Source organism: Colletotrichum scovillei (genome assembly GCF_011075155.1).
Source record: "Colletotrichum scovillei strain TJNH1 chromosome Unknown Contig00001, whole genome shotgun sequence".
Taxonomy (NCBI): Eukaryota; Fungi; Ascomycota; class Sordariomycetes; order Glomerellales; family Glomerellaceae; genus Colletotrichum; species Colletotrichum scovillei.
In genome coordinates this window covers 2,624,644-2,640,831 of record NW_023336259.1, presented here as the reverse complement: position 1 = coordinate 2,640,831, position 16,188 = coordinate 2,624,644, and the positions used below count along the sequence as shown (strand labels likewise).

The 16,188-nt window shown below is 56.7% G+C and overlaps 6 protein-coding genes across 6 annotated transcripts; 3 read left to right on the top strand and 3 right to left on the bottom strand.

Annotated features, from left to right (window-relative positions):
* Positions 1 to 509: 509 nt before the first annotated feature.
* On the top strand, positions 510 to 2,956 carry HER10_EVM0006397 (integral peroxisomal membrane peroxin). Its single transcript, XM_035475983.1, has 2 exons — positions 510 to 1,559; positions 1,637 to 2,956. Exons 1-2 carry the CDS (start codon positions 1,342 to 1,344, stop codon positions 2,934 to 2,936), a joined length of 1,518 nt encoding a protein of 505 aa, XP_035338444.1. The 5' UTR covers positions 510 to 1,341; the 3' UTR covers positions 2,937 to 2,956.
* A 585-nt stretch (positions 2,957 to 3,541) lies between these two features.
* Positions 3,542 to 6,776, bottom strand: HER10_EVM0006279 (polyprenyl synthetase; the record flags this gene model as incomplete). Its single annotated transcript, XM_035475870.1, has 2 exons — positions 3,542 to 5,198; positions 6,739 to 6,776. The coding sequence occupies 2 exons, from the start codon at positions 6,774 to 6,776 to the stop codon at positions 3,542 to 3,544; spliced, it is 1,695 nt and encodes a 564-aa protein (XP_035338430.1).
* A 421-nt stretch (positions 6,777 to 7,197) lies between these two features.
* HER10_EVM0011679 (cell division control protein 14) lies at positions 7,198 to 8,580 on the top strand (the record flags this gene model as incomplete). Its single annotated transcript, XM_035481103.1, has 2 exons — positions 7,198 to 8,024; positions 8,092 to 8,580. Exons 1-2 carry the CDS (start codon positions 7,623 to 7,625, stop codon positions 8,578 to 8,580), a joined length of 891 nt encoding a protein of 296 aa, XP_035338946.1. The 5' UTR covers positions 7,198 to 7,622.
* A 434-nt stretch (positions 8,581 to 9,014) lies between these two features.
* Positions 9,015 to 11,294, bottom strand: HER10_EVM0011391 (uncharacterized protein). The gene is made up of 2 exons (XM_035480824.1): positions 10,631 to 11,294; positions 9,015 to 10,457 (listed from the first exon to the last, which is right to left on the bottom strand). The coding sequence occupies exons 1-2, from the start codon at positions 10,827 to 10,829 to the stop codon at positions 9,091 to 9,093; spliced, it is 1,566 nt and encodes a 521-aa protein (XP_035338913.1). The 5' UTR covers positions 10,830 to 11,294; the 3' UTR covers positions 9,015 to 9,090.
* A 1,102-nt stretch (positions 11,295 to 12,396) lies between these two features.
* On the top strand, positions 12,397 to 13,577 carry HER10_EVM0009802 (serine/threonine-protein kinase BUD32). Its single transcript, XM_035479275.1, has one exon. The coding sequence runs from the start codon at positions 12,704 to 12,706 to the stop codon at positions 13,568 to 13,570; it is 867 nt and encodes a 288-aa protein (XP_035338777.1). The 5' UTR covers positions 12,397 to 12,703; the 3' UTR covers positions 13,571 to 13,577.
* Positions 13,578 to 14,093: 516 nt separating this feature from the next.
* On the bottom strand, positions 14,094 to 15,711 carry HER10_EVM0006366 (acyltransferase; the record flags this gene model as incomplete). The annotated part of the gene is made up of 2 exons (XM_035475953.1): positions 14,094 to 14,860; positions 14,913 to 15,711. 2 exons carry the CDS (start codon positions 15,709 to 15,711, stop codon positions 14,094 to 14,096), a joined length of 1,566 nt encoding a protein of 521 aa, XP_035338440.1.
* Positions 15,712 to 16,188: the final 477 nt, after the last annotated feature.

Genomic DNA, 16,188 nt, shown 5'->3' with positions numbered 1-16,188 from the left:
CCGTCCCGTTTTCCGTTCTTCGGGCATCCGAGCGGCGTCCACCACTCAGCCTTTCGTCCTCTCCTTTACAGCTGCAAATACACGCATGGGCTGATGATTCGAGAAGCACTGACCAACGCAGACGGCCAAGATCATGGTGCAATCTCCCATATTCCCGTTTCTGGAGGCTCGTTCTTGGTCGGTAATTCTTCGCCTTCAGTCCCAAGTTACTGATTCAGATATTTCATCCAACGTCAGGGGACGTTATTGAGTTGACTAAATGTCAGATCAGTTGACATTGAGAACAGCCAAAGTTTCGCACGAGGAGGCTTGCATAACTGGCAGCCTCTATTAACGGGAGAGTTACTTCCTGGCTTCAAGAGCTGAAACAGCCGGCCAGAAGGACTCGAAGTTAGACTCATCCATCGCCATCGTGTGCCTAGGTACTCAGTGGCTATTTTCTTTCTGTTGCGTAGGCAGACGGCACAGAAACAATATCTCTCTATGAATGGGCCGATCCAACATTCTACCTACCTCGGACAACTTCCTCGCCGTCTATCCAGATCTCTTGGATATTCCGACTTCTTATTGGTCAGCCACAGCTAACGGATATCGAGTTCTCTGGCTCTTGGGTCTTCCTTTTGGACAATCAGCCAGCAGGGTTTGGAGGAACGGATGCGGGAATTCGTGGTCGTACGGGCAGAGACGCACACCAACAACTTAGCTCATTGCCGCTGGATCGTAGACAATGTGGGCAAGCTCCAGTGGGTTTTCCATTCCTGCAAGACGAGGCCATTTCCAATGTGCGTTCTGGTACAGGGTAGTGGTAGGGAAGGGATGGGGGCCATGGATGACATTTGCCGTGTGGCAGAAGCTTACTGGAGCATGTGATGTCCAACCACTGCAATTCGGCTGCTACGGGCTCTGCAGTCTGCGGTCTGCTGGCATCGGACCCAGTTCCCCATGCTGCGGCCCAAATCACATGCAGTGGAGGCTTGCAGCTTGAGGGGAGCTTCCGCCGGTCCAGCCGGGCAGCTCCAATGACATTCCCCATGCACCAATCCACATCGTAACCTCAACGTCTCACACAGCTACACAGCTTCCGGAAATTCTAGACAAACTTAGCTCAAGCGCATCTGAGCTATCTGCACAGAAGACAAACACAGATCGCGTTACCATCCGTCTCATCATCCCCTTACTTTTACAGCGAACCGCACGCGCACCCACACTGCCAGGCGGCTGTCCGCCAAACGATGACGTGACCTCCCTTCAACGACCACCGATCCACCATCAAACGAAACAACCGCCGGCGCATCCTCTGCCACAACTACCACCACACACCCGGCGCAGAAGGTACAGACCATGGACGAGTATACGGCCGACCTCTTCATATCTCGCGACGATGCCTCGGATCATCAGCCCCATTCGCAGCCGCCTCCGACTGTAGTGGTCGACGAGTGGCCTCACGATTCCGACATCAGCGAGGGCACCCCGTCCAAGAAGTCCCCCTCCGGCCTGCGCTCGCGCATCGCGAATAACCTCAGCAAAAAGACGAGTATCCAAGATCGTCTAGTCGAGAGGTGAAGCCTACTTTCTCAAAGCCACAACTCTATCTCCTTCAGAAAGAACTTGATGCTAACTGAACCGCTTCACCCAGGCTCCTTCAACAGGTCATTCCCGAGAGCTCTGATGGCCTCACAAGCGGCGGCGACGACCCCCTCGCCCCGGGCTTCTCCCCGGACAAGACGAGCACCTTTTCCGAGCGGCCCAACTTCAACATCACTACAATGTCCAACAATTTTCGCCGCTTCAACGCCCGCATCGGCGTCGTCTTCAAGTTCCAGGCCCGCGTCGTCCGCCTCCTCAGCTGGCGCCGCCCAACACACACCCTATCCCTCCTCGCCGTCTACACATTTGTCTGTCTGGACCCGTACCTCTTAACCGTCGTGCCCCTCGCCGGCTTCCTCCTCGCTGTCTTCATCCCTTCCTTCCTCGCCCGCCACCCGGCTCCGCCCTCCGGCACCCTATCCTCAGAGCAATCCGTCGGCTACTCCCCAAAAGGTCCGCCCCTCGCCCCGGCCCGGACGGTGAAGCCCGTCAAGGAGCTCAGCAAGGACTTCTTTCGTAACATGCGCGACCTCCAAAACTCAATGGACGACTTCTGCGTCGCCCACGACGGCGTCGTCGCCACCGTCCTCCCCATCACAAACTTCTCCAACGAGGCCCTCTCCTCGGCCCTCTTCCTCGCCCTCACCCTCACCACGGTCCTCATGACCACCTTCGCCTCCCTCCTCCCCTGGCGCCTCATCGCCCTCCTCGCAGGCTGGGCCGCCATCCTCTCAGGCCACCCGGCCATCGCCCCTCTCCTGACGCACACCCACGACACCCACGTCGCGCCTCACGAGGCCCAAGCCCGCTCCAGCGTCGACGCCTGGATCGCGGGCGACATCATCCTCGACTCGGCGCCCGAGACGCGCGAGGTCGAGATTTTCGAGCTCCAGCGCGCGTCCCACGACGAGTGGGAGCCCTGGCTCTTCTCCCCCTCCCCCTACGACCCGCTCTCCCAGCCCCGCATCGCCGGCGATCGGCCCCGCGGCACGCGCTTCTTCGAGGACGTGCTACCGCCCGACGGGTGGGTTTGGTCCGAGAAGAAGTGGGCGCTGGATCTGTGGAGCAGGGAGTGGGTAGAGGAGCGCATCATCACGGGCGTCGAGGTCGAGACGGAGGGGGAGAGGTGGGTTTATGACATGTTTGATGAGAATAGTGCTGCTGGTGGCGGCTTCGGGGGCCCGGTGGACTCGTCGCCGACAACGATGGGAAAAGGGAAGGCGAGAGTTCCTAGCGCGCCGCTGTCGGGATGGGAGGAAGGGGAGGACGGGACGGGAAAGAGGGGGGAGTGGAGGCGGCGGAGGTGGGTTAGGCTTGTCAAGAGGCGGGCTACGATGAGTACTGCTTGAGGGGGGTCAGATGAAGGGATCTGTATAGTATGTTAATGATAATGACATGAAAACTAATGGGAGTCATTTCCAGCGTGACCCTTCAACCTCACTGTTGACACGAGGCCTTACTTAGACATGAGAATGTGTCGCTAAGGTGGTTGAATGTACCTGGAGTGCTGAAGACCCCTATCATGGCATCTGTCAAGACGCTTTGGAGTTCCGAAGTCATCATCATGGTGAAGTTATCCTACGAGTATCTCTTGCCACCCCAGGCGGTCACCTTCGACGGACATATTCATGTGTGAATAGTTGTTGGATGTTCACTGCCACGTTGAATACTCTCCCGTCTGCCGTCTCTCAGACCAAGTCTAAATGCAGCCCTATCCGGCATGCCAGCCGGTAAGAAAAACCCCAACCAACACCATAGCACAAGCTAGAAGAAATGTCCCCATCGTTCCATCTTTCGGATTAGGTATTTCCATCCGTCCAACTGCCTGACCTCGTCCCATCCATCCAAGTGTCCCTGACATGAAATTCTCCATCCCATCATGTTTTTTGGGAAGCAGTCTCCCGCCTCCAGAGAAAAACAGAAAAAAAAAAACCAAAAGCCATCCGTCATCAAATCATGAAGTCGTATTCTTATCGGCGAGGACCATCTTGTCGAGAATCTTGTGCACGCCCTTTGTCAGCCCGCGGCCCTCGTCGATATCATCCGCAATCTTGCGCGCGCGGTCAATGAGCACGCCGACGACCTGCTTGGTATACTCGAAGCTCCCCGTGCTCTCCATGCGCGCGACGGCAAAGCGCTTGACCTCGACGTCGTTTGTCTTCTGCCCGAGGATGTTGATGAGCTGCAGGTTTGACGGGTCGGAGCGGATGCTGTGGATGATGGGGAAGCTGAACTTGCCCTCGGTCAGGTCCTCGCACATGCCTTTATTGTCCGAGTACTCCTTGGACGAGAGGTTCATGTAGTCGTCGCGGATCTGGAAGATGAGGCCCATGAGATTGACGAGCTCGGAGCAGTCTGTCAGGCTGCGGGACTCAGCCTGCATGAGCTTGATGCCCAGGCGGAAGAGGCCGCCCGTCTTGTTGCCGACCATTTCGAGGTAGTCCTCCTCCGTCGGGCAGGTGAGGGTGTCGCGCCAGAAGAGGTCCATGCCCTGGCCGCGGTGGAGGTGGACGAGCTCTTCGGCAAAGATGGAGATTGTCTTTGGGTTCTTGAGGCGCTGGAGCTCCTGGAGGGCGCAGAAGTAAATGTAGTTTGCCGAGTTGATGGTCTGGGCTACGCCAAAGATGTTGTGGGCGACGGGGAGGCCACGGCGGAGGGAGGACGAATCTTCCACGTCGTCGATGAGGAGGGAGGCTGTGTGCAGCATACCAACGACGTTTGTAATGACATCGATGCTGGCCTGGGGCACCTCGAGCCAGACGTTGAAAGCCTGGATGAGCTGGGCGCGGAAGTCCTTGCCCGGGTGGGCGAAAAGGTAGTCAAAAGGGCCGGTGATGACCTTGTCCTTCTCCTCGGGCCAGGTCTTGCGGGTGAAGTTGAGGTCAGAGGTCGCGTAGCGCGAGGGGTCCGGGGGCGGGGGAGGCTGCATCGTGAGGGTGAAGGAGGTGGCTTGGTTGGTCCCCAGGGAAGGGCGGCGAGACCGGTGAGAAGAGTGCGAGAGCGAGTGCTTGTGGGCGTGGGTTTGGCCGTGACCGTTGTTGGTATTGGTGTGGTAGTTGGCGCGGGAGAGCCAGTCGGTCTCGGGAACGGTACGGAGGGGCCCTTTGGAGGTCGCGGGCATGGGCGCGGCCGCGTGGGCGGAGAGGGAGACGGGAGCAGCGGCGGCGGCGGCTGCGGAGTGGTGGCCGATGGAGGATTTGCGCGAGGGGATAACGTTTGGCGGGGAATGGGGGAACGATGAAGAGGGGTTGTTGGCGGTATTTGTATTCGTAGGGTTTGAAGATTTGTCGGCTGCTTTGTTTGAAGGAGGAGAGGACGACGAGGTCGCCGACGGGTTATTAGGCACCATCGCGAAAGGGAGTCTTCTCCAAGGGACCGGCGGCCAGGGGAAGAAGCGTGGCTTCTTATGGACGTCTGGTAGGGAGGACCCGGTTAAGGTCTCACCACCAGCACCAGCTGCAGAAGCTACAGCTGCGGGAGCTCCAGGTGTTGGCTCAAGCTCAACAGAGCTCGCGTGGGCTGGGGATGCGGTGTTGTGGAGCTCTGGCTGGTGGGTTGCGGTAGAATCGGTCAGCTGGCGCCGTTGCTGTAAGCCCGTGTAAACGTCACCACTTGCTCAGCCAAGGTGAGATTCTGCCTGGGGGTGAGGCATAACTCTGTGAGGTAAGGTAGGTTGTGAGATGGTGTGGTAGTGGATTGGATAGGAGCGGCATTGCGGCAGGCAGTTGATTGCTGCATATGCGAGTGCTCTTCTGTCTGTGTCTGTATTGGTCCGTAGACTATGTGCATGTGCTGTCTTTTTGGCGGGGAACAAAACGAGATGTAGACCGTCATGACTTTTCTGTAAATAGGACCTTTTCTCCACCCATGGCTGCAAGGGAATAGGTGTAGGCAAGGATGGTGTGTAAACCGGAATAGCAAAGAGGATGAAAGGCCAAGCTAGGTCACTGAACCTTGCTTAGAAGGTCCTTGGTGGGAACGAAGATGGATGGTTGTGGCGGGTACCTGAAAAGTCCTAGACAGACCTGCAGTAGACAATCAAGGAGAAGAAAGTATGGGAGAAAGCAACAAGGCGGAGTGAAGTTGGAGATGGACAATCACATGTCAATGGAAAGCAGTTTGCGCACCTTGAACATGCAGCAACAAAACCAGAAGGAGTGATGGCAGCTGTGGCAGGCGTTGATGGAGCCTCAATTGCCCAGGGCAGAGCTCAGATCGTTTGCTGGAGCTCTTATCGATTGATGGTGGGGAGATAAGGCGGAAGGCAATCGGGCTTATGTTGAGGCCGAAGGAAGGAAGACGTCATCCAAATTCGCGGCTGTTCTTGGGAGGTCGGGATTCCGTCGATGCCGAGCTCCAGAAGGGCGGCCGCGGACTTTGATCCGGGTGGGTGGCCGGAGAATAAGCGGTGGGAGGAACAGCAGAATGAAGACAAGGGACCGGATATCTCGGTGTACCTGAGTGATGATTCGTCTGGCCGTTGCTCTCCCGCCTGATTGATGTCGAACGGATGAAAATGGAGCGGAGAAGGAAAAGGAAGAAGAGCAAACCGGGTGGGTGCTCGAAAAGAGAGAGGTTCGTGCGAAGTCTCCGTCTTAAGAATCGGCCGGAGCACGGAGGAGACACGGACACCACCCACCTCGAGCCAACGTGGAGCTACCTTTTCCTAGGGAGTATTGGGGAAACGGGCTTCTAGAAGAGGACGAGAGCGAGCCACTAACATATCACGGAGGACGGATACATAGTAAGTACTGCGTAGACACTAAGTGCTCGGGTGTCACCCGGAATCCTCCTGATCTGCGTGCTTGTCGCCCGTCACTCTGTCACCCCTTGACCATGTGCTTCATCCTGCCAGACTAGCTACTGTGACTCGTGAGGCCTAGGTTGTTGCCGTGTGATAGACCGGCTTAAGAAGAAGTGATGGCAGTAGGGCAGCAGCAGAGAGGCAGCTCGCTCCGAGTCGGAGCAACTCTAGACACTTGGATGTGACATCCCCTCGCGTCTTCAGGTTTCATCAGCGTTAAGTGCCGGTCTTAAGCACCCGCAGCGGCTGTGACAGGGCCGGCAGAGAGGTTTACCGTAAACTTGTGCCATTCAACGCCGCCTCTCTGCAGTAGCCAAGGCACACGGCACACCGCACTTCGGGGTCACAGATCAGGGTCGATGTCAAAGCCTCGCTTATTTTCCATACTACCATGTATCTCTGAACTTCCACAGCCTTGAAGCCTGCTCGTTCTCCGAGTTCCCATGCATGGAGGATCAGGGAAAGAAAAGGGAGCTCATGCAAGAAGGGAAAGCCCAAGATGCTTAGTTTGCCGGCCCGTGCCCCCCACAATGCCACCCAAAGAGCCAAAAAAAAAAAAATGCGCCAAACGCAGCCCAATGGCTCCCTGATGTCCCTGATGGACTCCCCTACATGACCCGCTTAGCTAAGAAACGGTCACGAACCTGACCAATCAGACACAGAATTTCCCCTTTCGGCAGCGCTACATCCCCATCCCAACGTGCTGGATCGACCCGGTTGCCGGGGCAGTAATCGTCCAACGCAACACAAACAACCCGCATTGTCCACCAACATCGTCGCTTTCCACCGTATGTTGTAATCTACACAGTAGACGCTACCGGGTAGTCGCTCTCATGAATGACCACCTGCGCATGCGCCCTCGCCATTGAACATCTTTTTATTTTTTGCCTTTTCCACCTCCCTTCATACGATTGTCGCGCAATTGACATACGCCGCCCTTCTCCAGATCCCTAGAGGACTTGTCCTCGCCAGCCTTTCTTCTTCTCTTTTTCTGTATTAACAATATCCAACGGTGCTGCGGCTGCTGCTTTCCAGACTCGACCTCTGTCTCTATCCTTCCATCCGACACAACAGCATTTCATAGTCACCAAACCATCCACAAGTCGCATCACCGAGAATCGCATCGCATCGTCTCTTTTGTCTTTACCAAATTACGCCCGATACCCACATCCCCCAATCAAGCCACAAAGCCACCGCCTACCACAAGAGCTCATTCACAACACTAGACGCAATGGAGAACCTCCTCAGCCTCGCCTTCGACGGCCTCTCTTCCTACGACGGTCCCAAGATCCGCAAGGGTCTGCGCCAAGTCGAGGGTCTCCTCGCCCAAATCTGCCTCTCAGCACCGGCCAAATCGAGGTCATCCACAACGGACGACGATGCGTCCCACAGCAGTGGAAAGTCTCTGGCAGACTTGTCAGATGACCCGGCCTTTCGCGAGTTCTTCAAGCTGCAAGAAGGATTCGAGTGGAACGTTGCACTTCGCCTCATCAACACTCTCGACCGCCTGATGGGCAAGGGCACCGATGGACAGAATGACCTCCTCATCCTCAGCTCGCTGGACTTGATCCAGGGTGTCTTATTGCTGCACCCGCCCAGCAAAGCCCTCTTCTCACGAGAGCAGAACATGAACGTATGTTGTCTTTGACTCTCCCACCGTCATTGTCCAAAGCAGAGCACTAATTTCAATCTCGCAACAGCTCCTCCTCGACCTCCTCGAGCCCGTAAACTGTCCCGCGATTCAGTCCGCCACCCTGCTCACCCTCGTCACCGCCCTCATTGACACCCCGACAAACACACGAACCTTTGAGGCCCTCGATGGCCTCCTCACCGTCACCTCCCTCTTCAAATCCCGCTCTACCGCCCGCGAGGTCAAGCTCAAGCTCGTCGAGTTCCTCTACTTTTACCTCATGCCCGAGGTCCCCTCCATCCCCCGCGCCGACGTCCGCGCTTCTGTACCGGCCATCCACCAGCGCAGCCCGAGCAAGCTCGCCGGCGCCTTTGGCAGCGCGGCCTCCACGCCCGCCTCCACCGACTCAGGCCACGGCCGGAGCCGCGCCGGTAGCGAATCCGCCGACACCATGACGACCGAGGAGAAGCAGGAGCTGCTGGGCCGCCACCTGAGCAATGTCGAGGATCTCGTCAGGGACCTGCGGACGTGCACGCCCTTTGGTGGTGTCGTGTGCTAGCTTGTCTCGACGAGCAAAATTGCTCATCTCGGGCCGGCATTTGGTGTTTTTCGGGTACTCATCATTCTAAGGAGTTGTACTCTTGTTCGCGAGCTCTGGTGTCTCTGTCGATTGCATGGTTCATCTTGTTTGGCGTTCTCGTGGACGGTACGATTACAGAGGTTTTCACACATTTTGGGCGTCGTCATTCATGGAAACGTAGGCGAGGAGTTTTCTTTACCCATTTTTTTCTCGTTTGTGGCCAAGGAAGGGAAGTTGCTCATTCCAAAAGTTTCCCTCTATCAGAATCGCATAATACGTATTGTCAAGTTGCGTCCCCTTGAGTATCGTAGAAGCATCAGGAAGAGGAGAAAGAAACGCGCGCATGTCTTTTTGATCGTTTATCAGGCTGTGTATCATTATCGTCGATTATCGTTTATACTCCAATCCACGGGGGTCGTCTCAGAAAGACTGGAGACGAAATTAGAAAACACCTTACTTTGAACTCCGTCTGCTGCTCCCAAGTCCTCCCTATCTCTCCCTCTCCCTATCGGAGGGAGCGGGACCTGGTGACCGGTCAAACATGCTCACGCTCGCGATGCTCCTCGGCGTCATCATCGACGGCGTCGGCACAATCGACGAGGGCGGCGCTCCGACAGACACGGGCGACGCCATCTCGGACCCGTACAACTCGTACCGCCCCTGCGTCGTCTCCTCCTCGGACCCGGGCGTCTGCATCTCCCGCGGGCCCCCTTCGCGCCCTTCCTCCGGCACGGAAGTCACGCTGTGGCCGTACCCGTGACCGTAACCGTACCCGTAGCCTCTCTTCTCACCCCCGGAGTCCCCAATCTCCACGGGTGCGACAACGTCGTTGGGCGAATGCGCTTGGAGCGGCACGCCCCGTCCTCGACCTGGCGTCCCCGCCCTTCCCCCTCCGCCTCCGGTCCCGGCTCCCGAACCATTGCCCGGAGATAGTCCGGTCTCGTCTGTCTCGGTATACGGCCCCGCAACGGCATCCGGACCAAAGTAATCCTGCGTCGCGCCGCGACTGGGCCCGTTCGGTCGAGACCCGGACGTGACGTCCGATAAAGCCCGCACCCCGCGACTGGGCCTCTCGCTCCCGACGCCAGAAACTCCTCCTCTTCCTGCTCCCGTTCCCGTTCCTCTGCTGCGCCCGCCGCCGCTGCGCTCAGACATCGTCGCCGTCCCCGTTACAGTCCCCCTCCGCCGTCTCCTCACGAAACAAAACCACGCGAGCGCGCCGGCGAGAGCACACCCGACCACAGCAACACCGACCCCGATACCCGCCTTCGCTCCCGTCGACAACCCTCCGCTACCGCTCTCGGGGACGGTGGTATACCCCACGTCCCCCGTCGCCGTCGGGTTCCCCGCCGCGCACCCGGCCGTCCCGCTGACGACGGTGCAGTGCATGAGATTATCGCAGCACCCCGCCGCCGTGTCTTCGCACGCGTGCTGCGTGGTGGCCGTACACGCCGGATCGGCGGGCTTCAGTCCCCCCGTGGTAGTAGCCGACGTAGATGCCGAGACCGTGCTTATGCAGCGGCCGCCGGAGACGCAGGTCTGGCCGTAGGAGCAGCAGCCGCCGCCGAATTGGGATTCGCAGCGGAAGGCGGAGGGGGAGGGACAGGTGCGGCCGCAGCAGGCTGAGGATGTCGAGAGGGAGGTTGTGAGGACGACGGAGGCGGAGGCGGAGGCGGCGTTCGTGGTCCGCGAGACGGTGGCGGTTACGGTTATTGTTGTTGGGCATTGGTAGGCTGTCGCGGGGCAGTTTGAGTCGCAGAGGGAGCCGAGGGGGCAGCACCATGGTGAGTTGTCGGGTTTCACGTAGCAGTAGTTTGTGTTTGCGCAGCAGGTTTCTGGGTGGCCTATGTCGACGCCTGTTTGGGTGTTTTCAGTTTGATGTTCTTGTTGATGAGTGAGACTATTCCGTCCTTCTTCCTCATGTTTCTAGTATGTAGACACTCTTTGGGGGTGATATAAGGTGAATCCAAAGTCGAGGGGAGACGTCGAGTGAGGATAATGAAAACACTTGAAGGAGGTTCGTACTTACAGGAATGGAAGTTCGGGTTACATATACCGCCGTCGCGGACAGCGAGCCGCGGTGCGTCGATGAAGAAGCGCGGGACGAGGCCGGCGCCCTCGACGGCTGGCGACATGTCGACCGCGGCGTATCTCTGTCTGAAGGCCGCATTCGTGCCGGTGGCCGCGGCGGCAGCAGCGGCCAGCGTGAGGGTCGCGAGGAGCTTCATCTTGTCTGCTGCTATCCCACCCCCCAAGAACGGCAACTTTGATCGGGACAAAGTCGAGCAACGCCGATTACAATGCCGATTTCAATTAAGAACACATTGCTCTCAATCCACGAGTCCTTCGAAGAGGGTAAAGATGAGATGTTTTCCAGCCTCTGCCCGTTAGTGGTGATGTTGGTGGTGGTGGAAGCCTCGGAGGAGGGGGGGATGGTGTGTGTAACAACAGCGAGGCAAACCGCGGCTGAAAGGGAAAAGACCAAGAAGTAAGAGCAAGGGGTACAGAAACAATGGTAAGCAAGCACCTTGAAGAGTGGAGGGGGAAAGGATGACAGTGATTAATGTAGGTAAGATGGCAGCGCACAGAAAAGGCTGCTGCTGCTGCTTCCTGCTGCAACATGCGCCTAGATGCAGGGTAAAGTAGCATACATTCATCATGGGAAATAGAGGAGCATGTAAGCAGAAAACCCCGTCCCCTCGGGTTGCCCAAAGTTCCTCGGATCCCCTTGTGCTCCCTACCTCTTCCGTCCTGCACTTGCGCGACCTGATTTCAGGATTAGAAAAACATTGAAGAAGAGAAGATCCCAATTAGATTGACCACCAGCTTGTAGTCAAAGGCGCGAAACGAAACCACTCGGTCTTGCCTCACGAATACCTTGTTCGGAACTCGATTCGAAAGTGCAGAAGCGCAGCGCCGAACCCTACTCACTTGCCCCTCTCGGTCGCGCGCCGAGAAGGATTCCCTGCAATCCGTGATGGAAATGATTGGTGGCCTGCTCTGATTATCCCATCTTCGTTGGTTCGTTTCCCTTTGCTGTGCCGCTGGGCTGCATATCGGGAGACCACCACCCCAAACCCTCTCCCTCGTGGCGACGCAGAACATACCTACTGAACTTGGTGGCTCGTTCCTCCGAGACCACCTATGCAAAGATGGGACTCTGGCCGGTGTGGGTAACTACCCTTTGGAGCGCGATATCTGGGCACCTTGGTCGAAGGTCGGGATAGAACACGGGATTGGAGGATTGTCATACTTGTGAACCCCATCCGCTGGCGTAACTTTCGGACTCGCGCCTCTGCTCGTAGGTCAGTCAAAAGACGTATGAGAATGTGGTTATGAGGAGACCGACAGAGGGATTGTCTAATGGTTATGAATTTAGACGAGAAGGAGAATCTAGGGCGGTACGGTGCAAAGAATTGGAGATGAATTGATACGGATGCGACTGGGTTTCACCAGCACCTACACCAAGAATGAGAGAGAGAGGAAAAGAGAGAGATGGAGAAAAGATGACAACTCAACAGCAAGGAGCTCCACTATTGCAAGCTTGAAGCTTGAGAGAAGCAACAAACTGGAAATATTAAGCGGAGCACCTCAGGCCCGGCCCGTCCATCCTTAAAGACCACTCTCCCCGTCCCGACGACGACGGATGGACGGCCCCAAGCGCAGAAAGAAGCTCGCCCGGCGCGGCGGGCCTCAACCATACACGCCCGCTAACGCTAGCGCCCGAAACCCCCCCCCCCCGCAATAGAGCACAGGCGGCAGAATCCCAAGGCTACAGGCGGTCAAGCCACAGAGAACCGAACCCCCACCAAACGAATCTACCATTTACCCCTCCACCCACCTCCTCCCCCTCCGACCCAACTTTCTCATTTTTGAAGATATTCCCAAACGACAAAAAAACCAACCCCAGACACTCCTTCCACCCACGACACGCGACACGCACAAGCGCGACTCCATACAAATCCCGCATCGAATCAATGCAAGAATAAGAAAGGGAATCAGAGGACGAAAGGATACACAGCAAACTGCCGAAAAACAATTGGGACAACCGCCCGCCATCCCGACAATCCTCACCACCAAACCACAGCCAAAACCACCCACAATGACAACAATACCACAACCCGAGGGCGCGGGCGCATTCCCCCTCCCCCCCCTCCTAACCCACCAGACCTCAACCCCGCCAACCCTCATAACCCAAGGCGCAGAAGCCCGCCTCTACCACACAACTCACCTCTCCCCCTCCCGCCCGGCAGCCCTCAAATACCGCCCGCCCAAACCCTACCGCCACCCGACCCTCGACGCCCGCCTAACCCGCTCCCGCATCCTCGCCGAAGCCCGCGTCCTCGCCAAATGCCGCCGCGAGGGCTGTCCCGTCCCCGCGCTCTACGCCCTCGACGAGGTGGCGGGTTGGCTGATGCTGGAATGGATCCCCGGTGCGCCGGTGCGGGTTCGGATCAACGAGTGGCTCGGGGAGAGGAGGACAACAGCAGCGATACCGGAAGAAGGGGAGGAAACAACAGAAGGAGGAACGGGGGTGTTACAAGCGACGACATCAGCACCGCCAGCACCCAAAAAGGACCCAACAGGCATCAAAAACCTCATGCGCAGAATGGGCACAGCAATAGGCCAAATGCACAAAATCGGCATCGTCCACGGCGACCTGACAACGTCAAACATGATGCTCCGCCCCCCGAAATCGTCAGACGCAAACGGGAACAACAACGACCCCCTCGACGGCCAAGTCTTCATCATCGACTTTGGCCTCGCGAGCCAAAGCACGTCGGACGAGGACCGCGCCGTCGACCTCTACGTCCTCGAGCGCGCCTTCGGCAGCACCCACCCGCGCGCGGAGGCCTTCTTCCAGGACGTTCTCGACGCCTACCGCGACTCGTACAAGCAGGCGCCCGTGACGCTCAAGAAGCTCGAGGACGTGAGGATGAGGGGCCGCAAGAGGAGCATGATTGGTTAGTTAGGGGGACTGGGTATGGCGTTATTCGGAAATATTTCGCATCGATCTACTTGCGAAGAGATGGCGAACACATGCACCTACAACAACAAGCTTGCGGAGATTAAATTCAAAAGAAATGTGAGACACATGACGGCATGGAAAAGAAAGTCGAATCAAATTGATACCCATGGAGTACTTCGGCGTGTTTGGCCGTTTCTACTTGATTCACTACGTCTTCATCCGTCTCCCACCGTGTACATATTCTGTACTTTGTTCAGTCCATCATGTTGGTCCTGAGAGGTGCATTCTGTCTCGATGCCATCTATAATTGCCCCAAAACTTTGATAAAGCCCCCATCCCCATAAAAAAAATCAACCCGACGCCAGGTATAAAGTAATAATGCCGTGTGATATAAAACGCCGTGTCATGCTATTATTAGTCGATTTCCATAACGACTTTCGAGACCCAGCTCATTGTGTGTGTGAGCGTTTTTGTCGAGACGCAATATCGGCCGTGACGCGCAAGCATTTGCCCCCAATCTGCTCTATTCCTGTTTGACGAGACACTTTGTCTCAAACCACTTCGCAAATCGCACCGTCGGGATGTCAAACAAGCGCCAGAAAACATCGGCAGCCCAGATAACCGCAGGAATGCAGCCGAAAGATCCCAGAACAAATCCGGCATTGTACCACCAGCCCTCGAGGCCGGTGATGGCGTACGCACGTCTCTCAATCATGTAGCCAACGGTGTGCATGACTGGTCCGTGCATGAGGTAAAGTGCGTAGCTGATCTTGCCGAGATACTGGATGGGAGCAAGGTTGAAGAAGCTCTTCCATCTAGGAGAGTGGCCCACGCAAAGAACGAAAATGACAGCTCCGATAGACTGCCAGAATCTGTATCCTTCCTCCGTCCACCACTTGGGAATGAACGTGCAGAGCCAGACCCAACCAGGAGTGATTTCGTAGTTGATGTCCGGCTGGCACATAAAGTAGATGGCTAGAATGCTGAGCATTGCCCAGAAGAAGCCCTTCAGTCGGCTCCCCTGGGGAGCGGCGGCGCCATTCGAAGGAAGGACCGAGGGCTGCGGCACAGGTGTGTTGTTGCCCATGATCTGATCGTATTCCGCAAGCATCATGCCAAAGTAGAACAACAGCAGCTCCCAACGGTTGTTTCGGTACGTGAAGGCGATGATTCCCGAGAGGAAGAGGAAACGGAGTCCGGACCGTACACGAGCCAAGCCGATCAGGGTGATGAACAGGTACATGGAACAGCGGAACTCCACCGGAATAGTCCACAGGTGCACATCATATGCTAAGAATGGTATTAGCAAATCTCAATACTTTTGTTCTCCAAAACCACTTACATGTGCTACCACCAAAGCGCTCCCAGCCAAACACGTGAACAAAGTTGAACATGCTCCAGACCCAGTCGTAAAACTGCTCCGAAAAGGTGTCCAGCGGCTTTGGGTGAGGCTCCATGACGTTCTTGTGGAAAGCCCGATCAATGGCAAAGTCTCTGGTCCATTCGTATACTCCAAACTGGAGCAGGAGCATGATGCAAAAGGTCGAGATGGCAGTCGGCATGTACAATCTGATGAAACGGCGGAAAATCAAAGACGTCGTCGTCACGGAGAATTCCTCCATGTTTCCGGCCCTAGCGAGCTTGATCGGCTTCATGGAAAGAGCGTAGCCGGAAATTACAAAGAACAGGCAGACCGCTGGCGGACCTTGGTAGAAGAGTCGGAAGAAGGGCATCTTGAGAATGTGGTAGTTCTTTTCTGATGAGCCCCAGCCTTCGGCAATGATGAAGGCTTGGTAAAAGTAGTGGCAGAAGAAGACGAAAAGCGCTGCTAAGCCTCTCATGCCGTCGAGATGTGATGTCGGAAACAGCTTGTCGGTTCGGCCTCGTTCTCTCGAGAATCGGCTCTGGACGAAGCTAGGTAGCAGGAAGATGAGGCCGCGGATGACGGTAACCCTCCATGGTATGGCCCGCGTATAGCCAACTACACCCCGGGCGACAGTCGACCATCGTGGTATCGCAAAACGGACTTCGAGGTCGGCCCTACCGCTCTCGCTCTCGACGTCGGACAACGTCTTCTCATCTAGGAGTCCCATACCCTCTTCGTGTGAGAGGGACACTTTTGAAGCAGCGTATCCGTTCATTGTCCTGCAATGCAACCGGCGAGCGGGTGGATTTTGGTGTTGGTTGGGTGGGTATAAGGGAGGCTCTGGTGGCCAGGCGGCAGGCAGGTAAGAGGTACAGTATCAAGCAGGCACGGCTTGAACAGGACAGGGCCAGAAGGAATCAAGTAGGAGAGGAAGGGGGAGGCGGAAGAGGGAACGAGGCGGTTTTGATCCGGAAGGCCCTTGTTATTCAGACGATCTGGATCTGCAGAAGGGAGGGGCGAAAGGAGAGTGACGGTCGGCAAGGGCAGGTAAATGTAATTGGGAGCAGACACAGAACAGACAGGGCCTGTGAGAAAGGATGTTTCCCGAGGAGGAGGTACCGCCGCTGGCTCAGGCTGGCTGGGAAGCGTGGGTGTTGCTGGGTGCTGCTGGATGCGGCTGGGCGTGTGTCTTGTCTCGTCTCGTCAACGAGCCCGTGACCTTGACCTTGACCTTGACCTTGTTGATGGGACC